We start from the raw sequence: 22,772 nt of genomic DNA, 5'->3' as shown, positions 1-22,772 counted from the left end.
CGATCTTTAAACATTATTATTCAGGATTTATATAGCGGTTTACGCAGCGCTTTACAACTTGAGGGTAGACTGTACAACTACAATACTCTAATACAGTAGAAGTCAAGAGGGCCCTGCTTGTTAGAGCTTACAATCTAAGATGCTGGTTATTTCCGGAGGAGGACCAGTGCTGGATTGTAGTGGGGAGTTCTAGGGAATTGACTCTTGTTACATTTTCTAGTAGGTTCAAATGAATAGAAAATCATTTAAGAAAAGTAAACGTGCCAAGTAACTATTCTAAAAAAAAAACTTGATTTTTTTTTTTTTTTTTTTGTTCTGGTCCCTCTATAGCCTACCAGATGGGGTTAGAATCTCGGTTGGTTTGGCAGGAACCAGCCGAGATTCTAACCATGTATGGGCAGACTCTACCTAAGTCAATTTGACTTGGGTATAACCAGTATGTCGAAATCTTAGGATGCGTTTATTGCCTGGGGCTATACCTGCTAGCAATAATTATGGTGTTCTCCCAGGTAGGACGGCTCCCCATGCCACCTATTACTGGTAGAACACAATAGCTCAGTGGGAGATATTTCCCCCTCAACATGGACTGTGTTGATGGGGGGAATGGAGCAATTTTTCTTCCTGGCAGCCTGTGGTTGCTAGAGAGAATATCATATCCTTTATGGCTGGCTTGGGTACCTAATGTGATCTGATCAGTAGGGCTGCGCATCTTCACTTACCTCACGATTCAATTCGATTACGATTATTAGGGCAGCGATTCGATTCCGCGATGCATCACGATTACTGCCCAATGCCCATGCCCAGCCCATAGTGCACTGCAAACATATAGGTGGTCTCCTAAGGGATGTGATAAATACATGGTGGTGTATAGAGGTGTCCTCGGGGTTGTGATAAATACATGGCGGTGTATGGAGGTCTCCTCAGGGATATCCGGGATGTGATGTATACATGGCGGTGTATGGGGGTCTCCTCAGGGATATCCGGGATGTGATATGTACATGGCGGTGTATGGGGGTCTCCTCAGGGATATCCGGGATGTGATATATACATGGCGGTGTATGGGGGTCACTGCCATGTATATATCACATCCCTGAGGAGACCCCCATACACTGCCATGTATATATCACATCCCTGATATCCCTGAGGAGACCCCCATACACTGGTGTATGGAGGTCTCCTCAGGGATATTAGGGATGTGATGTATATTATATACATGGCATTGGATGGGGTCTCCTCAGGGATATCCGGGTTGGAGAATCTGCGGTGCTGTGACCTAAACGGATAGTCCGGCTCCCCCTCTCCCTCAGTGTGCTCCCCTCACCTGGCTCTGCCACTCCCCCTGGCAGTGTCCTGTTAACAACATTTGTAATAGTATGAAGACTTAGATTAGTACCTGATCACTGATGAGTCACTGCAGACGCCTGAGCCAAGGAGGACTGGGAGTTGGGGTCCAGGACGCTGACTCTGGGTCTCCCTCTGCCCACAGAGGCCTGTGTGAGGAGGATGGACACTTGCTGGAGGACGGTCAGGAGTCAGGACAGACACTCGCTGGAGGAGGAGGACGACCAGCACGCATGTGGGAGCGGGGGATGTTTGCTCTGACACACTCAAGTCTCCCGCAGCAGACTGAGTGTCTGAGAGTAGAGATGACAGTCCTTCCATGCCCGATCCCGCCAGGAAGCCGGGTAATCACAGGCAGTGAGACATTTCCCAATCTGTGCAGCTGCTGATTGGGAAGTGTCTCACTGCATTTGATAAGCGGAGTGCAGTGTCAGCTTACTGGAGGGATCAGGCATGTGTAAAGTGTAAACGTGAACACTGCACACCGTAGTCCATCTCATTCTCTCCTCTCCAACAGTCAGGGACACTCGCTCCTCATGTCTCCTCTTGCAGCGACGCCGGGCGACTGAGGAGGACGTCAGCGGGAGGCGGGTAAAGAGGGCGCGGCTACGAATTTTAAAGAGCCATCGCTGTGCGGAGAGGGAGGGGGCGGCGCTTCATGACGTCATTAGAACATCGATTAAAGCCGGTCGCAGCATCGATGCAGAATCGCGAAGGGTCGAATCGCGATGCATCGATCTTCCGATTTATATTCAGCAGCCCTACTGATCAGTTAGCCACACAGTGTCTGCTGTTTTGACCAGATTCTGTATCCAAGCCTTTGAGAGGAATGTGACGCTTTAGCCAGGCATAGTTGATATGATTTTCTCTCCTGCAACCACTTTGTGTTTGATGCCCTCCCGCAGACCTTTTGTGTTCTCCCGGTACAAGGAGCTGTCCCTGCCGGGAGAACACGGTAATTATTGCTAGCCGGGATAACCGTTGGCAATAATGTCATCTTAAATATCCAACACGCTAGTTGTAGCCAAGTCAATTGATCGACTTTGGTACGTTCAGCCTGCCCATACATAGTTAGGATCTCAGCGGGTTCAACAGGAGGTTTGAACTCTCTATGGCCAGCCTAAGACTTAGGATCCCTCTATGGCCAGCTTTGGTAAATGTAAAGCGCTACCAAGAAAGATTAGCCAGCATAATTATTGCAAATATGACTGCTTCCAATGAATATATACATTATATTACCAAAAGTATTGGGACGCCTGCCTTTACATGCACTTGAACTTTAATGGCATCCCAGTCTTAGTCCGTAGAGTTCAATATTGGGTTGGCCCACCCTTTGCAGCTATAACCGCTTCAACTCTTCTAAAAGGGGATGGCTGTCCACAAGGTTAGGGAGTGTCTTCCCAGAAAAGTTGAAGCTGTTTTAGCTGCAAAGGGTGGGCCAACGCAATATTGAAGCCTACGAATTCAGACTGGGATGCCATTAAAGGTCATGTGCCTGTAAAGGCAGGTGTCCCAATACTTTTGTTAATCTAGCATATGTATATAATGGCTAAAAAGCTGGGCTGGTAAAATTTGACACCTGTATTAAAATTGTATATTTCTCTAATCGTCCATTGACAGACGCAGCAGCAATGCTTCTTTAACCTTTGGTTATGCGTCATCTACAGGAGTAGACCAGGCAGTGAAAAAAATTTTTAGGGGCTGTCCTTCTCGGCATAACCCCCCCACACACTGCTCTGAAATCAGTTTCTTGCTGCCTAGTGAAGAAGTAGGTTTCCTGCTGGGACTTCAGTCTCCATTTTTTTTAATTCTTGCCCAGTTGGCTACGTTTTTAGCCTTGACAATACCCTAACTGTTTGGTTGCGTTCTCTCCCCCCCCCCCCCCCATGCCTATACTGCTTTGGGACGTCCCAAGGGTAAAGAAGCATTATTGCTGCTGCGTCTGTCAATGGACAATAGAGAAAACTGGATTTTTGTAAGGACTTACCGTAAAATCCTTTTCTCTGAAGTCTTTTGACAGACGCAGCACCCGCCCCTCTATTATGGGGATGGCTTGTGTCGTCTTTTCACTGCTTGCTACGAAACTGATTTGGGAGCACAGTGTGGGGGGTTATGCCGAGGACGACAGCCCCTATACGCGTGTCAGTGCATTTTTTTTTCACTGCCTAGTCTACTCCTGTAGCTGGCGCATAACCCAAGGGTAAAGAAGCATTGCTGCTGCGTCTGTCAATGGACTTCAGAGAAAAGGATTTTACGTTAAGTTTACACAAATCCAGTTCTTAACCTTACTGTACACTTCATTTTCTTTCTAAGACCCTTTAAAAAGACTGAGGATTTTCTATCAAAGTTGAAATACGCTATTTCTCTCCTGGTATTTCTTGAAGTAATTATATGAGATTAAGTTTTATTTTTAGCAGGCAATTTAGTAATAATGGGACAATGGATAGCTTGTGTATGGAGCTAGTGCCTTGTGATAATGACATTTTCTTGGAGACCTTGGAACACATTACTGTGCTTTTTAATGACCACCTGTTTCCCCTTGCTCTCATTCCAGCCTTCATCACGTTGTCAAATGGAGAGCAAGCACAAGATGCTATTAACAGATTCCACAAACACCACCTCCGGGACAAGGAGATTTTGGTCCAGCTGCAGCCAACTGACGCTTTGTTGTGTGTGACCAACCTTCCTCCGTTATTTAGCAAGCAGGAGTTCGAAGAACTGGTTCGGGCATATGGAAACATCGAACGATGTCTCCTTGTCTACAGCGAGCTCACTGGACTCTCCAAGGGCTATGGCTTTGTGGAGTACATGAAGAAAGACTGTGCCTCAAAGGCCCGCCTGGAATTGCTGGGCAAGCAGCTGGAAGAATTTACCCTTTTTGCCCAGTGGGTAGACGTCAATCAGCTGACAGCGGATTTTATTCACTCAAAGTGCCTGTGTGTTGACAAGCTTCCCAAGGACTACAGCAATAGTGACGAGCTGACGCAAATATTTTCCTCTCTTCACAAGCCCTTGTTCTGCCAGGTAGAATTAAACATCTGCTTCATGCTCTCCTATTTAAATGATACTCTGTCATGAATAGCTGGAGTGTTGCCGATTATCTGTTTTCTCATAAATCAATGGAGAACAAACAAAAGGGGATATATGAGAAGGTTGACAATGGCTTTAGTGCAATTTAATAGGTTTTATCTTTTTAGATCTGTCTGTTTAACCAGTTAAATTGAACCTGTACTGGAAATATGAAGTACAAAAAAAGGTCAGTGTTCAGTGGAAAGCATTATGAAGGGTCTTAGTATATTTTTAGTTGGTCACCCCCCCCCCCCCCCCCCTCCAAGACCTAAACTTCTGGGTATGGAGAAAATGTGTATGCAACTTCCCACAAAAGCAGTGCATGGTGTCTGAGCAAACAATTACTAGGCCTCTTTTACATGGATTGTGATTTTACATGGAACGTGCTGAAGCTTTGCAAATACCAACTTTTAAGAAATGGAGTCCGCCGCAGCATCTCCTAGCTGAGAAAGACAGCGGGAGGCAACAGAATGAAAGCCAAAGGGCCCTATAATGTCTGTTCAACTTGGCTTTAATTTAAAGTTTGTTTCCTTAGTACAGGTTTATTTTAAAGCTGAACTCTAGGCAGATCTAAAAGACCACAATTAGTTCTGGATTTAATATTTCATTAAAGCAAAACATCAGGAATTTAGTCAGCTTTTAAAATGTTCTGGCTTACAATAGCTTGCGCTCAACACGGTGTATGCCAGCTTGTAGACTCATATTTTACTTACAATTTAGTTTTACTGAGCGCTGACAGTTCACCGATTTTATACTTCTGGTGCTCTGACAAGAGCGATGCTACTTTCTCACACAGCTGCTGCTCTACCCACCCTTCACCTCCTCTGTCCATTCACAGTGGGCTTTGTATTTTGTGAATGGGTTCACAATACAAAGCGCTCAGTGGTTGGGCAAAAGGGGAGGAGAGGCAGGCAGAACTGTATATGACTGCAGTAGCGGAGACCAGAAAATCCAGCACTTGAAGGATTTCTATAGCTGTACTCCTGGTGCTCAGTAAATAAGTCCATGAAGTGGCATACACCTCGTTGGACTTAAACCCCATAGTAAGCTGGCATTGTTTTAAAAAGTGTCTAAATTCCTTGAGCTCTGCGTTTAAATTCTGATGCAAGGAATGTAAGTACTTGACTAGGTACTCAGCCTCTTGCAGACCTTGTACAGCTGAGCTCAGGGTGAGAAAGAGAAGCAGAGCAAGGAACCAGTGTGCTCATGGACTGACACTGAGCTTGCTGATGGGAGTAAACTAGGTGACAGCTATGATCTCCTCACTCTGCTGTTCTCCTTCACTTGTCTAGCCACAGTCTAGTGGTGGGCCATGACATTGTGAGCTCAGAGGGGAGTTAAATGATGTCTGTATTTCAGCCCAGAAGATTTGAGGGTATCCAGGTCTACCTTGCCATTTGTACCACCAGGTACCTTTTCAAATTTCCATCTGCTTCTGGTTTCTCAGTGGAAAGGTGTTAAAACTGAGGGGCTGTGAACACTGTTGTCAACACTGCCTAATCTGTCAGCTACAGCATTGCACTCCTGCTTTGCAAAGCACCAAATGGAGCTCCGGTCCCCTCCAGCCATCCAATCCTCATCAGCACTTGCTGCTGGGGTTTGTGAATACCTAGAACCTCATCTTGTACTTTGGGCCTAGTTGCACACAAACACTTCAGTCCATAGAGCAGTTTAGGGAACATCTACTAAGGGAATTTACCAACACTTTCAATCTGGAATCTGGTGAAACAGTCGTTATAGGTTCTACATCATCAGTCTCCTTTAGCTACCCCAGGTGAGGCCAAGTCCCCTACTCTGTCCTCAAGGACCACTACTGCAACTCAAGACTGAGCAGATTCACCCAGTTCCTTATGAATACAGACTGCGGAAGCTCTAGGTGTCCCAGCGCCATCCCCTGCAGAGTCTCTTATCTTTCTGAGGGCTTAGAACACTGGTCCCTGTGACCATGTCCGACTCGGAGTCCCAACAGTCTGAAGAGACTGTTTAAGGCTCTGCAGTCTCCTGTCACTTTCAATTTTAAGGTGTTATTTCAGACCTAATTGATGCAGTGCGTACTACCCTACAGTGAGAGGATCAGCATGCTGCCTCCAGCCTTTGGGCCTTTCAGAGCTATTACAGCTGCAAAGACCTGCTATTTGAGGTTTTTCCACATGAAGTGGACCCTACCTGGGAGTGTGTTGGAACGGTTGCCCTTTGAGTGGGAAGTTATTAAATGGTGGTTTATACGAACACTGGATTCACATATGACCCATCTTAACAGAAAAACTACTAGACAGGTTTAAGAACTCTTGACAGGCAGTTGGAATCCCTAGAAATTCTAGTTTGCTCTGGCAGGTTCTGCCAACCATCCTCTACTTGCTATGACTAGTCTGTGACAAAATGGGTTGGATTCCTCAAACGATCTCTCCACCACTGCACTAGTCCTCGCTTCTTTTTTTTATTATTTTTAAATAGTTTTTCAAAGTTACAGAAAAAAGTTGTATAAAACAAACAGTAAGGTGGGACTCAATGAACATGGTGACTCGCACATCCATAGAAACTGAAATGTAAGTCACTTCCAGAGAAAATAAGGTTACTAAGAGCATGTGGATATAACCTTAAAGCGAACATGGTAGCCAAGTTCACAAAAGAAACAAAAATAAGAGTAAGAGAAATACAGTAGGGGTCAGGGTAGAGAGAGAGCAGGGACATGAGAAGGGTCAGGCAGACATGGGGAATAATATCCACTTAGTCTCAATCAAGACATGGGAGTGGAGCCATACTCCGAGAGATCCCAAGCATCCCATAGCCTATTGAACTGAGTTACAGCATTACCCAACAGTGCTGTTATATGCTCCATTCAGTTTATTTATGAAATAGGGAAGCCTAGGAGATAAAGTAGCGGGTCCAACAGTAAAGATAGTAGACCTTTTATTTAAGCAGGCTGATCAGTCTGGAGCTTTTATACTTCAGTTTGATGGCTTGTTACAAGCATTAAGAATGTATGTCCTGCGTGAGTCCAATGTCCATACAGGTGCACTGAACACACACTAGTTAAGGTGCTGGAATGCTGATGTGTCATACTAAAGAGCATCGGAGTTTCCTGGCCTTTGCGGAACATTGTTGTCTCTCTACATCTTTGGTGACATTGGATACCCTGGGAATCCAGAACATCTGCCTCGGTGTAGGAGGTCCAGGGAAAGGTTGGCTGGATCCCACTGTTCTGTCTACCTTTGCAGTAGATGCCCCAAGGCCCTTAGAGCCTGTTTGTCAGACAGCTCATAGGGCTTTAAGTCAGAGATTGGCTAAGCCCTCGGATGATTATGCTCCCAATTCAACACGAGAAGCCTTGCAGGTCCTTAGTAGTTTTCCTGACATTCAGATGATGAGCGCATCCATGTAGGCTTACAAGAAAATCCCTTGTCTTGGGTAGCACCTTCAGTTCCTCTTCTTGTCTCCCCAGTGCAACTGCACAAATGTATATTCTCTAGCTTCCTAGGGTTTTCCCCATTCCTGCACCCCTTTCTCCAGCTCCTTCTCTATGCCACTGTTTCTCTCCATGATATCCCCTATCCTTGGGACGTAACAAGCCCTTCTTCATGGTATTGGGTAACCCTTAGTCCTTAGTGTCCCTCCTCTCCAGAGGGATTACCTGAGCTGCTAGGTTTACCAGCACCAGCCCAGAATGTTTCCTACCTAAGGACCCTGGATCCTCACTGTTGCCCATGCCCTGGCTAGTTATCAGAGCATTGGCTGTTTGGCCTAAGGCTTTTTTCTTTCCTGGCATACCCATTGTGAGACGCTCAGGCGGCCTGCTATGAAGAAGGTTGTCTTTGTGGATTCTCGTAGTCAGCATCTTTTGGAGTGCCCGAACAACTGCAAGATTCATGTTGATCAGTCCTTTTTTGTTTCTGGGCTCCCAACGGTCACCTGTGAGGGACGTTTTTCAACTTAAAACCTCGCTGCGATGTTCCACAGTCTCTAAACTTGTTAACAATTTCTCCTCCCTCAGAGCATTGAGGGTCCCTCCTCTCTAGCTTTTCTCCCCCCTATCCTACTTTTTTTTTTTTTCTGGGCTAACTTCAACCATCTTTTCAGTTGTAATGAATCTGGCTTCTTGGCAGTCCAACAGGTCTGCCTCCATGGACTTGGTATGATCTTTTAGCCACTTCTAATGGTTGAGATTGTTTTTCTCTGTATCTGGGTGGCTTTACTCACTAAAGAATGGCTACTGTCTGGCTCTTCAGGATAGATCTTCCACGTTGGAGGCTCCTGCCATTGGCAGGCTTTCCCAGTTCAGGCTCCATCAAAAAGTAGTGAAAGGCCTTCACCACTGTGAGGAGTCCTTCCTGTGACTGAGAAGGTAGTCTGGTCCTTGTGCTTGAAGATGGCGAGTCTCAACCTTGCTTGTAAGGTTTCCATTAGGGAGGATGCCTTGAACTGGTTCTTCTCAACCGATAGCCTCTGGAGAGGTGTCTGCATCTTCTATTATTACTAAAGACAAAACTTTGGGATAGAGTAGAGGGGGATTAGAATAGCTGTCATGTTTTATTTGCTGGCTTTGCCCTCTGATTGTCCTGTTTAGTTATTACAGAAAGTGAAGGAAAATCCCACATTTTGGGCTGTCACCAGAAGAGGAATCTAGTGGGGCATCTTCCAGGGATTCCTTCACTTTGGAGGGATTTCCTCTTTTTACCTGTTTTGGCTATGGGGCAGGAAGTGAAGGAAAATCTCCTCAACTGGATACAGATGGCAAAACCAAAACTGACAGTGTTTTATAAAGCCCCCCCCCGTCCTACTTTAAGGGCTCTTTCAGACGGCCGTTTCGCTGTTTTTCTCCGCTGCGGGACTTTTTTTTTTTTTTTCACGGAGCGGTTGACATTTGTGTCATCCGCTCCGTATGTCCGCATATCATCCCATCCGTATGCGGACATAATGTAAGTCTATGGGCATTGCCAATGTCAGCGGATGACACCGCTGACATCCGATTTTCCTTCCTTTCCGTTTTTTGAACGGAGGAAAAATAGGGTTCTGTTCCGTTCCAAAAAACAGAACTGAAAGGAAGAAAATCGGATGTCAGCGGATGGTATTCCGCTGACATCCGCAATTCCATAGACTTGCATTATGTCCGCAAAAAAATAGGATGATTTGCGGACATACGGAGCGGCCGTGTGAAAGAGCCCTAAGTGCGCATCGGTTCATTGCTGAAGGGCCCTGTTCCTCCTTGGTCTCCTCCTGTAGTAGTCTCTTGCTGGGGACAGAATGTCTCCATGACTTTCTGGGAATTGTCCACCTAGGGATAGATCTTCCATCCTTGGCAAATTGTCAGCCTCTTGAGAAGGGTTCTTTGGATTCGGACCTTGTTCTGTTCTTTATCAGACAAATGTTAGTGGTACTGCTAAGATTCCTCCCCTTGCTGTATGGTCACTGATGGTTCACCTGTGTTTTTTGTGGGTTTCGGGACTCAAGTAAAACCCTTGGTGAGCTGTGGTGTTTATGCTGATACAGGGGTTTCCCTGGAAAGTCTCTCCTAGTGAGAGTCAGATTTTGACCTTTGATCCTAGAGGCTCAAGAGTGCAAAGGCCTTGGGTTGTTTTAGGTAGTTGGGCTGGCTTTCTTACCTGGACCTTCTTTTTTTTTTTTTTGTGGTTGTCCCATACATTGTTTGTTTGTGTTTTTTTTCACACCATGCTGTGGGTTTTGTCTTCCCCATTTATTGGAATAAGTTATGGTCTCATCTTTTTTTGGTTGATTACCACCTCATTCAGTGATCCTTCCGCATGGAATCACTCTCTCCTATGGGTACTCTTCTCTAGGTCTTGAGCATCCGGTTTTTTGGTTGTGTTGGCAAGTCCCCTATTGCTAAAGGGCTCTGGCTCAGATTCAAATCTTGATCCTTCAGGTGGCTCCTGAGCAGTAGGCAGTCTCTAGTTTTCTCATTGGGTCTGTTAACGCTAGTTACTTTGCCCATACCTCAGTTGTACGTTCCAACTATCTGAATTCCTGTGTTCCTTAATAGGCCAGGAAGAAAATAGGGTTTTTGTACTCGCTGTAAAATCTTTTCTTGGCGTTCATTGAGGTTCCCAACCCTGTGTTTATGTTCATACTCTTGTACTGCTTACTACAGCTTAGAGGAGCTTCAAGCTCCTTCAGAAAAAAAAATTAAGTCCGCCTCTACAAACACTGTAGCTGCTAACTTTAGGACATTTACCTGTCCAGGAATCCTGCGGTGCCTTCACCCTAGCCAATTGTTTTCCATTGACTCCCGGGTGCTGCTGCTGCCATGGCTTCTAAGGGAAACTGCCAGTGAAGCCTTGTGGCGAGATCACCCAGGAAGCCGGTATCTGTCAAAACCAGGTACCCGCTCCTCCCTCCCTGGTGAAAGGTGCCAAATGTGGCACTGGAGGGGGGGGGGGGCAGATAAGCGAATCTCCCCCCTTTTTTATAGGTGGATTCCTGCTTTAAGGGATGCTGGATAAAGGAGCCGTTATCGTGGAGCTGGCCCCCAAATTTTTGCTAGTGTTCAGTCGTCCTGTAAATTGTATGACCCGACCGTATGTGATTTCATGTGTTCCTTGGACTCCCAAAGAAGGATTTTGTGGCAAGTACAAAAATCCACTAATTTTGCAAGCAGTGAGCCAACATTTAGTTACACATTTTAGAGTAAAATCTCATATTTACACACCTCACACAGTTCTGCCCTTCCCCTCAGTCGTGATTACTGCTGTGCAGGAGTTTTCAACAGGCTAATACCAAGTCATGTTCAGATAGCTACATTGGTCCTTTATTGAAAAAAATAATTAACAAATAAAAAAAAAAAATGTAACCGTATTTGTTGTCAGAATACACACATAGCGAGGAGGATTTCCCCATTCACCTTGAATGTGTGGATGGGGAAATCGGCTCAGTCGGCAGAAAGAAAAAAAACTGACCAATGTATGGCCAGCTTTAGTCCCAGAAGAATGAGGCAACTCCCCTCCAACATGACATGTTTCTGCCCGCCTGTTCTGCCAAGAATGCATGCTACGGTCCCTCTGTGTTTTTAAACACTTCTCATTGCTTGTCAAAAACTGGAGTCTCACAAGTAGGTGAGATTATATGGGTATGCTCTAGATCAGGGGTCTCCAAACTTTTTAAGCAAAGGGTCAGTTTACTGTCCTTCAGGCTTTGGGGGGGGAGGGGACTGTGGCCAGTGGAAGTAGAAAATGCGCCGGCATTAGTGAGCATAAGCCATGTTTCATCATTGGTTTTAACAGGAGGAAGAAGGCCCCATTTTTGGTATCAATGGCAAGAATAGTGCTATTGATATGGTTAGTGGAAGAAATGGTTTCCCACCTTTGTTTAGTGCCCTGAGGGCCAAATAAAATGCAAGCAAAAGGCCACAGTTTGGACACCACTGCTTCTAGGGGCAGCTCTAGCAAAGGTCTTTGCCAGTGTCAAATCACCTAAAGGTAGCAGCCTATAACCCATGGTCTCAGAATGCAAGTCCCCTGTCCTGCACTGTACTCCAAGATGAGTTTACAGGTAAGTCAAACATTTTCTGTATTTGCTGAAAATGTTCTAAGGCTAAAAATACATTCTGACACCACTTCTAAGGACAGGTAAGCTATGATGGGATACATTTTTCTCTGGTTAAATTATTTCACAAGCACTTATAGCGGAGTATGCTGTATTTAGTTGCGCATGTATGTATGCCCTTTTTTTTTTTCACTTGTATGAAAAAACGAATTGTGATCCAAACCAACTTTTCACCTGTTGTCAAAGGCCTTGGTGCATGAATCTTATATTCCTATGGTGAATCCACTAGAGGGCACATAATATAGCCCACTAAAGAATACTGCTGGTCACTCTAGTACAGTGATGGCGAACCTTGGCACCCCAGATGTTTTGGAACTACATTTCCCATGATGCCCATGCACTCTGCGGTATAGTTGAGCATCATGGGAAATTAAGTTCCAAAACATCTGGGGTGCCAAGGTTCCCCATCACTGCTCTAGTAGGTCATTTGAATGGACGCAAGTAGAACAAACAATGTCCAATACAATTAATCGGCATTGAACTGGTAAAGCTACAAACCCTGCTTTCTTTTCAGTGAAGTTGCTTTTGAATTTTGTATCTTAAGTTAATTATGTGTTGTGATTTTTGTTTGTTTTTTTTTTTTCTTCAGCTGGCAGAGGATGAAGATGGTTATTCTGGTGGTTTTGCGGTGGTTGAATATGAATCTGCAAGGCAGGCAGAAGAGATGAAAGATTGCATGGATGGAATGCATGTTAAAGGAAGTAGGATACAGGTGTCTTACTGTGCACCAGGTTCCCCAGGCCGGAGCATGCTAGCCACGCTCATGGCAGCACAGGGCATGGTAAGGAAGCTGGCTTTTATTTTATTTTTTTTGGGTGCTCCTTTATAGATTCTTTAATGAATTCTGTCTTGTGTTTAGCTGCAGAACAATAGGAAAGGGTTGCTCCCTGAGCCCAACCCAATGCAAATCATGCAGAGCCTCAATAATCCAGCAATGCTACAGATGCTGTTTCAGCCACCGCATCGTGGAAGGTCTGGAAAGCACGGTGAGCTTCTTCCTCCTTTTTTGTAGTTAAAAAAAAAAAAAAAAAAAAAATACTTTGGCTCTGAACAAGTTAGATTAACATTCCTGAATCATTGTGATGTTCTCGCTCTGTTATAGGGTCTTCTGGGCGGCCGCACTTTAATGCAACAGTCAACCAAGCTCTGTTACAGCTCCACAAACTTAATCAGGTGAGGCTTTGTGTTTAAAGCAAATCTTACAATGACATTTCAAGTCTGCATGAATAAATTTAAGGTGTGATCTTACAGCAATGGCCTCATTTTTCAAAAATCAATAAAAATGTTATTAGTCATTGAGCTCCAGGCATGTTGCTTTGCCTTGGCCAAGGTGAACATGTTCTCAGTTTCCTCTCCCCAAGGCATCAGACTGCAACATTTAACTTTGTACTAAGTTACAAGGTGAGAAGCTATAGAAAGGGGTGTTTTTTTTATTTGAACAAAGCCAAAAATTGCACAGGCACCAGGGTTTACATGATTTTGCCATCTCAGAGCTGGCATTGCAGTCTAAATAGATGTTAAAATTATGCCACCCTTCTGGAGAGAAAAACAGACACCTGTGTTGGGGTTAGTGCAATGATCCATGGGTAATAAGTACCTGGAAGTTACTTTTTATACATTTATTCATATATAATTTGGTGCTTTGTAGTAGATAAACCATTTGAAGACCAAGCATTTTTTACTTTTTGTTTAAATTAGTATTTATTGCTAAAAAATGACTGACACCCCCTCCCAAATGCTATATATATATATATATATATATATATATATATATATATATATATATATATATATATATATATATATATATATATATATATATATATATATATATATATATATATATATATATATAATAATTATCAGCAGATTTTGCAATCAATGCAATTTTTAATGTCGCATGGTATTTTCGCAGTGTTCTTTAAACGCATGTTTTTGGGTAAAAAATAGTTTCATGAATTTAATTAAAACAAAACACAATATATACCTACTTTTTTTGTAAAATATGAAAGATGTTACGCTGAGTAAATGCCTAACATGTCACGCTTTAAAATTGCACACGCTTGTAGAATGGCAACAAACTACGATACTTAATCTCCATAGGCGATGCTTTAAAAAAATTTTTTTACAGGTTACCCGTTTAGAGTTGGGAGGTTTAGCACTACAAATATTGCTCTTGCTCTGTTTGTGACGATACCTCGTGTGTGTGTGGTGCGAACACAGTTTACATTTGCGTGCATGACCTATGTATATGGTCGCTTCTGTGTGCGAGCACGGAGGAGGGATGGGGCACTTTATAAAAAAAAAAAAATATATATATATATATATATATATATATATATATATATATATATATATATATATATATATATATATATATATATATATATTATATACTGTTCCTTTATATTCTATCACTTTTATTCATATTACAAGGAATGTAACCATCCCTTATAATAGAAATAAGAATGACAGATCCTCTTTATGGAGAGATCTTTTTGCGTTATAAAAAAATAAATAAATGCTGGCTTCCGCCCTGGACTGGAAGGAACTTCATGGCGTCGCTCGGTTCCTCCAAGGCCATAGAGGCGATCAAAGACTATCTAGTCTTTTATCACCTCTTTGACCAGCCAGCTGCACCGTTGGATTGTTTCTCGGTTCACCAGTAAACGGTTAGGCGCGAGAAACACCAGCCAGTGGTGGGGGGGGGGGGAGGTAGGTAATGTCCCCTCCTGCCGCTTCTAAAAGCGATCCAGCAGCTCATGAGCGCTCGGAGCACTTTCATGAAAAAGCCAGCCCCAGGCTAAAAAAACAATACCTGGGTTATGGCTGATGGCTATCCCCGGTAAACCACTTCAAACTGCAATGTATATATGATGGGTAAGGGTTAGATCAGGGATGGGGTTAAATGTTTGGTTTTAAGGGGTATTTTAAAACAAGTGAAATGCAAGCATTTACAGTTGGATATAACAAAGTACATGCAATGTCTTCTCTAAGGGTCAACACACTCTTACCCATTTATTTTACTGATACTGAACACTTGTTCCTGCCAGTAACAGTGGTATGGCAGTGCTTTCTAGAGAAGGACAAGGACATTGGAAGGTGGTTTCTGAAATTACACCAATGTCGTTACCCATTCCTCCTACATATTACATACTACAAGACTGCTTTGGCATGCTGAATTTGCTTCTCGCATCACATTGTTGTTACTGGACCAAGTGCCTAGCCATTTCCAGTGTAGCGTTGTTGTACTGTGAACTGACACTCCTCGGCCATGAAACGCTAAGGGTTCTCACCAGCCCCCACTTGCTGTTGCAGCCACTATTGTGATAGGAGACAGAGTGCAGTCTTATGACTGCTTCTAAATACTGGGGGGGGAGGGAATCTTCTTTCGTTCATTGAAGGACACAGCTCCTGATAGTCATGAACATTGGGTTATACTGCCCCCTACAGGGGTAGGACACTAGGCGGAAAAGAATTCTGGCTACACCCATAGGCAGTCCCTTCCTCTCTGCTATAGCCACTCAGTTTTTTTTCTTCCTAGTCAGAAGTAAGGACCTATTTCTTTGCAGGGATCTTTGGTCCTGGCAACATTTTTTAGATAGAATATATTTTCCTCCTGGATTTTTTCCTGTGAGATCTACAGTCAACTGCTGGACTGGGCGATGGGCTGGATAATCTGAATCCAGTGGTCACCCCAGTCTGGCCAACAAGCGCGTGCAGACCTTGGCTCTGCGCTAGGTCGGCCATGACATAGCTTCACTGGATGGGGGCTGGCCTGCGAGGTAAATGCGCCTCGGTCGCATACTACAGGGTCTCGGCCCGAGTAGCCGCATTCCTCCTGGCCGACAGCCCCCCCCCCCCCCCAGCTCCATTTCGATGGAGAGGAGGTTCTGTCTGGAGCGGTGCCCATCTGGTTCCTGGTATGAACGGACTCCCCTCCTTCCTGCAGGCACACCCATTTGCCAAGTCACTCATCCTGCCTCCCCTCTCCCCCCTGGGGCTGTTTGGGTGGTCTGGCCACTTTCCTGGGATGGGGGCAGGGTGCTAACTGGGGATGGGGGTCGGGGGGGGGGGGGCGCCGGCGACCGGACGATACTGTGCGGCGGGGAAGGGTTGGGTTTGGGTTGTACCTGGTGGGGACTCCTGCCCGAGCCTCCCGTCCTGCCTGGATCTGCCATTGAAGCCTGGTCTCCTTCTTCTTCTTCTTGGGGCCTTGTGGTGCCGGGCGGGGCTGCCATTTTGTTGTAGCCTGTGTTTCTATACACGATGGCCATGTTTGTGTAGTTCGGCGGCCACTTTGTTTGCCATTGAAAATAGCGGCGGCTAAGGCAGTGGAGCCCAGTGGGTGGCGATTTTGTCGTTGGTAGCCCCTGGTGCTGACTCCTGGATCATTTTACTTCCTGACCGCCGCAAGTGTAGTGCAGATTCTCCTGGTGGCTGCAGTGCCGGTTTCTGTGGGTGGTGAGTCTGGTGGAGTCTACCTATCTGCAAAGAATGGCTTGGTGCTTTGTGCCTGGTGACCGGGTGATGCTGCCAGCGCGATGGGGGCTATCCCTTAGCAGTGTGTTACACTTTTTGTGGGGTCCCCCGGGTGACTCATGGAGTCTGTAGAGCACGTTTCCCCACCTGATCTCCTCTGAGTCTGCAGTGCCCTCTGGGTCCCAACCATCCATCCACCCATGAACTGACGGCGGTCCTGGAGTCCCTTGTGTCCCGGTAGAGGTTGACTTGCGGGCGACAGGCTAGCAAATGGCGCCCCCGACTTCCCCTGCCTCATCTGTCTCCTGAATCTGATTGGGCCTCTGCGGATGTGGGTCACCCTTCTGGGTCTACAACCAATGCGCCTGGAATCCTAGTGAGAATGATTCCTCCACGTCTGCGACTGCACACAAAAAGGCGGTGGTGGATGCACTGATTGTATCTGTGTGTGAGACCCTGAAGATGGATGACGCAGCTGAAGCTGAGATGGAGACGCAGGTGCCTTTTTGCACTTCCAAGCCATCCAAAGCAGCAAAGGGGTTTCCTTTCCCTACCTATTTTGACAGAATTGTCGCTAAGGAGTGGGGACAACCAAAGTGTCTCCATGGGGTCCCTAAGCGCTTTACTATTCGTTAACCTTTTGAGGAGGCCCTTCCTAAGAAGTGGACTGTGCCACCGATGGCGGACCCTCCGGTTTTCAGATTGAACAGGGCAACCATGATTCCGGTGTAAGAGTCCCCGGCCTTTTAAGGATCCGGCTGACCAGAAGGCAAAGGCTGTGGCCCGCACTATGTACACTCTGGTTGATTCGGCAGTGAGGCCGGTATTCACCATTGCCCTAGTGTCTCGAACTCTGACCGAGCGGGTTAAGCTCCTGCACCGTGACCTAGAGAGGGAACGGCTCCCCCCTGCCTTTGCTGAGCTGGCGGACCAGCTGGTCCAGAGGCTGCAGTTTATCTGTGATGCCTCTTTGGATGCAGCTACCCTGATTGCTCACGCCTCTGTTTTGGCAGTGGTCCTTCTGTGTATTTTTTTGGCTCAAGTGCTGGTCTGCGTATCAGACTTCTAAGAAGGCCTTAATTTTGAGGCAGAAGGGATTCCGGTCACCTTAGTGGCTCCGGACTCCCCTCACCAGGCTTGGTACGCCGATCTGGTGTGGCTAGTCAGCGACGTTCCTTGGCAGCTTCCTCTCTGGCCCGATGTTCTGTCCTGCTTTAGTCGCTGGCTTTGACGGCATGGCTGTTGAACGGCAGGTGCTAAAGGATAGGGGTTTATCGGAGTCTGTGATCCTACACTGTTGAAAACTGGGAAATCTACCTCTAGGAAGACTTACCATTGTATGTGGAAGACTTGCATTGTGTGAGCCCCTTGGGGTTCTTCCTCGCTCCTTCTCAGTGGTTCAGATCTTCACCTCCCTTCAATGGGGGGGGGTTGAACAGAAATTGGCCTTGAGTACCATCAAGGGCCAGGTGTTGGCTTTGGCAGTAGTCTTCCAACAACCTTTGGCCACACAGTCCCCTGGTGCGTACCTTTTCTTCAGGATGTCTGACATTTGGTTCCTCTAGTGTAGGTTCCGTTGCTGCCTTGGGATCTTAATTTGGTGCTTTCAGCTCTACAGAAGCCTCCCTTTGAAAATATTCAGGAGATTCCCCTGCTTAAGCTGTCCCAGAAGGTGGCCTTTTTAGTGGCTATCACCTCTGCACACAGGGTGACAGAACTGGCAGCGTTATCCTGTCGTTAACCTTACCTGGTTATTCAGTGAGGAGGTGGTTCTTTGCCCCTGTCCATCGTTCCTTCCAAAGGTTGTCTCTGATTTTCATTTGAATATAGACATTGTGTTGCCTTCCCTGTGTCCCAGACTTAATCTGAAGGAAATTGCCTTGCATGCTTTGGATGTGGTCCGGGCAATTGGGGTGTACCTGGCAGCTACAGAGTCTTTCAGTAAGTCAGATTTTGTGCTCACAGATGGGACATCCAAAAAGGGGTTATGCGCTTCCTCTGCGACAATTTCCAGATGGATCACACAGACGGTGGCTCAGGCCCATTCCATCAGGGGTCAGGTTCCTACTTTCCCTGTCAAGGCGCACTCTGCTAGGGTGCTTAGTGCCTCCTGGGCCTTTCGTCATCAGGCGTCAGTGACGCAGGTTTGCAAGGTGGCCACCTGGTCGTCGGTAAACACTTTTACAAAGTTTTATAAAGTGGATTTGTTGGCATCTGCAGATACTACTTTTGGCCGCAGAGTTTTGCAGGCTGCTGTTTAAAAGGATCCTCTGAGTGTGTGGCTTTTTTCAGGTGGACTCCAGTTGAGCTGCTGTTGCCTGGTTGGCTAATGTTTTGCCCTGGGAATTTTTTTATTCCCACCCCTCATGTTTAACACTGCTTTGGAACGTCCCTATGGTAATGAAGATCAGGAGCTGTCAGTCAATGAATGAAAGAGAAAATGGGATTTTTGGCTTACCGTAAAATCCATTTCTCTGATCATTGACGGACCGAGCACCCACCTCCTCTGGAGTTATATTTCTCCTGACACTGCTTGTAACAAAGCTGCATGGCTATAGCAGGGAGAGGGAGTATACCCCCTGGGACTGCCCTTGGGTGTAGCCTGAATTATTTTCTGCCTAGTCTCCTATTCCTGTAGGGGGGCAGTATACCCAATGGTTATGAATATCAGGAGCTGTGTCCATCAATGAACATTAGAGAAATGGATTTTACGGTAAGTCAAAAATCACATTTTTTTTGTAAACCCAATTAAGCAATTCTGCAGCATAGAGGATGTTCTTTGCTGCTGCTGTTTAAAGCTCATCTCTGAGTAAGAACAATTTTTTTTTTTTTTTTTTTTAATTTTATTTTAGGCAGGGATGTAAAGAATGTGTTCCCTCCAACATTGGCAGTTTTTTTTTTTTGTTTTTTTTTTAGTTGTTGTCCATTAGAACAAAGTAAACCTTTTTAAAACTAAAACATTTTCAGCAGGTAGAGTTTTTGATAGAAGAGAATGTATCAGTCTTTTCTGCCAAAAAATAGTTTTTACTCGTCGGCTAGACATTATTTTATTTTTTTTTTTTTTTAACGTGCACACTGACTGCAATGCATGTGTACAGTCATGTCATCTGTAAGATGCCTGAAATGGATCTGGGTGCCGAGATAATGTAACGCCAGTGTGCATGCACGTGTTACAACATCAGAGCCTGCCCAATGGATGTAGTAAGAAGACAGCGTACCCAGGAGCAGAAGAAAATAGCATTGCATAGGCAGGGATGGAGTAAATGTCGAGCTTGGACCTTGCATCACTTGAGCAGAATGCATTCAGGGGAAATTGTTATAATGTGTAAGTAAATGCAGGCTGCCCCACCATGATTTTATCCTGCTTTAAAGGCTGTTGCTTCAGTACTGTATATTCATCTATAAAGTCTAAATATAGTGTAGTGCAACTCCAAAATAACAAGGTGAACAACATTAAGGCCCCTTTCACACATCCGGACTGTTTTTTTTTTTTTTTTTTTTTGTTGCTAGTAAATACCTTTTTATTTTCTGCTTTATCCTCTTCTCACTTCCGGGTCCGGTCGGAGATTACGTCATTCGGCGATTCGCAGTGTGTGCTGGGATGTATATCAGGGCATGAAATCTCACATTATTACACAGGAGATGAGCTGCACTGCGTGCTCTGCCCCGCCTCCGCCCGCCTCTGCCCCGCCTCCTCTCAGTGAGCTGTAAGCATGTATTGTATTGAGGCCGTGCTCCGCCCCGCTTCCTCTGTGAGCTCAGTGAGGATATAATGCTTTCAGTCCTCGCTCACTGAGAGGAGGCGGGGCGGAGCACGGCCTCAATACAATACATACATACAGCTCACTGAGAGGGGGCGGAGGCGGGGCAGAGCACGCAGTGCAGCTCATCTCCTGTGTAATAATGCAAGATTTCATGGCCTGATATACATCCCAGCACACACTGCGAATCGCCGAATGATGTAATCGCCGACCGGACCCGGAAGTGAGAAGAGGATAAATAAAGCAGAAAATAAGGTATTTACTAGCAAAAAAAAAACAAAACACTTTCCATTGGTAAAAGTTGTTTTTAAAGGGGATTACATAGATCTAAAGTCACTAAATGGGTGGAACTCCACTTTAAGAATGGGCCAAAATCATCATTGCAAACTGATCTGTTGGTTTTATCATTAGGGAGCTTTCTGCTCAGGTCTTTCCTCTGTTGCAAAGCTCCACCCACCCCTGGGAGCGCCTATCTTCCGCACAGCGGCACATGCACAGATGGATTTCTTCCCACTTCTCCCATGGGCCCACAGCAGGCATTCTGACGGGAAAAAAATCTATTGCATCATTCTGCAACATTTGTGGTTGAAGATGAGCTTGAAGCTAGGCATGTTCTATTAAGGCAAACTAAATAAAATGTATGGAAAGCGTCTGCAAATTTCCTTTTTTTACATCCTTTTTTTTTTTTAATTGCACAGAAACCTGGGAGTCCCCGGGGTGAAACAAATAAAAATAACCTACCTGGCACAATATTTATCAGGAAAAGGAAGGAGATCTTGGGAGGGAAAAGAAACAGCGGAGGTTCGGAGAGGAGGACAATGATATTTTTTGTTTGTCATTTCTCAGTGTCATGTTCCAGTAACATGTGAGAGGCATTACGTCCAGCTGCCTTGTGCTGTCAGCGCTTTCAGAAATGCCTGGCACAAAGTGTCTCTTCTCCTAATGGGTTGATCACAAGCAGTTCAGAGTATAAGAAGTTGAGAGGATAAAAAGATATAACGTTTCATTATGCCTGCCTAAATGGGACCCTGTCAGAGTTCTTATGTCACTTGTTTGGCGGATTATTTCGTTATCTTCACTGAATGGGACTGACCTGATTATTTGAATTGCATCTAAAGCCATGGGATTTTTTTTTCTTCTTTTTAGGTTTTGGAAAGGATTAGACACTTCCCCTTGTCTGAAAGCATCACACCCTAACAAAGACTTTTGTGACTACTAAAGATAAGGCTCCATTCACACCTGAGCGTATCGTTTTCGGGCATTTTGTGCAGGTGTTTGGAGGCAGGCATTGGCATCTGACCAAAAATGCTTGTAATCTGCCAAAAAAGAAGCTTATGTACTTTTTTGTGCTTCACAAAACGCTCATTTGTGAACGGGGGGCCATTGAAATGAATGGGATTTTGCTTGTTGGGCGTTTTTGGAACTTTTACGAGCTGAAAAACGCTCAGGTGTGAACAGGGCCTTAAAAGTAATCCTCTAGAATACATTGTATCTAAAGCCACAACTTTTTTTTTTTTTTTTTTACGCTTTGGATAGAGTGGAAAAGAAGTTCCAACATTGGTTTATTTCATGGTGAAAAATCACTGGGGCACAAAATAAGACGCAATCCAAAGCTTTCAGTTGTCAGAACTGGAAAATGGGTGCAAATTTTCTGATGTAGACTCGTGTTCAGTGACGGCTGACTAAAGATCTCCTTCACTTTTTGTTGTATCTGCAGGACAGAAAGTAAAGCCCCTTTCACATTATTGCGTAGCGGGAAAAAGTGACAATCTCATCATGTTTTTTTTTTTTGTGCCATTGAGCCTCAGTTCAGTCACATCGCATATGATTTGCACAGGAATCACGCCGCATTCCTGTGAAAATCGCATGCGAGTCGGTGCGTTGTGATATGATCCTGTTTTGTATGGCTCAAATCGCACCATAGCCACATGGAAAAGGTGGAGGCAACTTTTTTTTGTGCTGGAATCAGCTTGCATGGGTATTCATACTCATGAAATCCAATTAAGGCAAGCTCAATGCGTTCTGCAACCTGCTTTTGGGGTGTTAACTTTTAATTGACACCTGTAGCAGATCGCTTGAACAGAGTGATTGCTATGCGATGTGGGAGGTGCATCGATTCCTGTGCGTTTCCCACATTGCATCAGTGTGAACTGGGATAAGGACACTCAAACGCATGCAGAGATTGCCACATGATTTGGGTTCCTGGGCAGAATTGCAATCCTGCCCGTGATCTCAAATTGCAAGATGTGAATGGGGCCTAAGGCTAAGTTCACACCTGTGTGGCCATTTGGGCAGCAATTTTGTGCAGGCACGAAAGCCCATTCATTTGAATAGGCTGCCATGACCCGCGATGTGCAGAAAAGTCTGCCATTTCCGGTGCAGGCGGCATGCTATTAGGATTATTGGCACTCTCCCTTTTCTGTGTGGGTGGTTGCGGCTGCCAGTATTTGTGCGGGTCCTACAGCGGCACCATCTGCACAGATGTGAATGGGGCCTAAACGAAGAATCCCCCTCCATTTGTACACAGAAGGCAATAAATACTCCTTACTCTGTAAACTTAAA

General features: G+C 45.2%; 1 protein-coding gene across 3 annotated transcripts in view; it reads left to right on the top strand.

Moving 5' to 3' along the window:
- Positions 1 to 22,772, top strand: part of RAVER2 (ribonucleoprotein, PTB binding 2) — an 87,217-nt gene that overhangs the window by 43,133 nt on the left and 21,312 nt on the right. For all 3 annotated transcript variants that reach the window (XM_082264998.1, XM_082264999.1, XM_082264997.1), the window contains exons 3-6: positions 3,896 to 4,365; positions 12,557 to 12,748; positions 12,827 to 12,953; positions 13,070 to 13,140. In XM_082264998.1, coding sequence (XP_082121124.1) covers positions 3,896 to 4,365; positions 12,557 to 12,748; positions 12,827 to 12,953; positions 13,070 to 13,140 — 860 coding nt within the window. The remainder of the gene's footprint in view (positions 1 to 3,895; positions 4,366 to 12,556; positions 12,749 to 12,826; positions 12,954 to 13,069; positions 13,141 to 22,772) is intronic.

Source organism: Pelophylax lessonae (genome assembly GCF_965119305.1).
Source record: "Pelophylax lessonae genome assembly, chromosome: 8".
NCBI classification, from domain to species: Eukaryota; Metazoa; Chordata; class Amphibia; order Anura; family Ranidae; genus Pelophylax; species Pelophylax lessonae.
The sequence above is the reverse complement of the archived record's forward strand: the minus strand, read 5'-3'. Positions and strand labels throughout refer to the sequence as shown.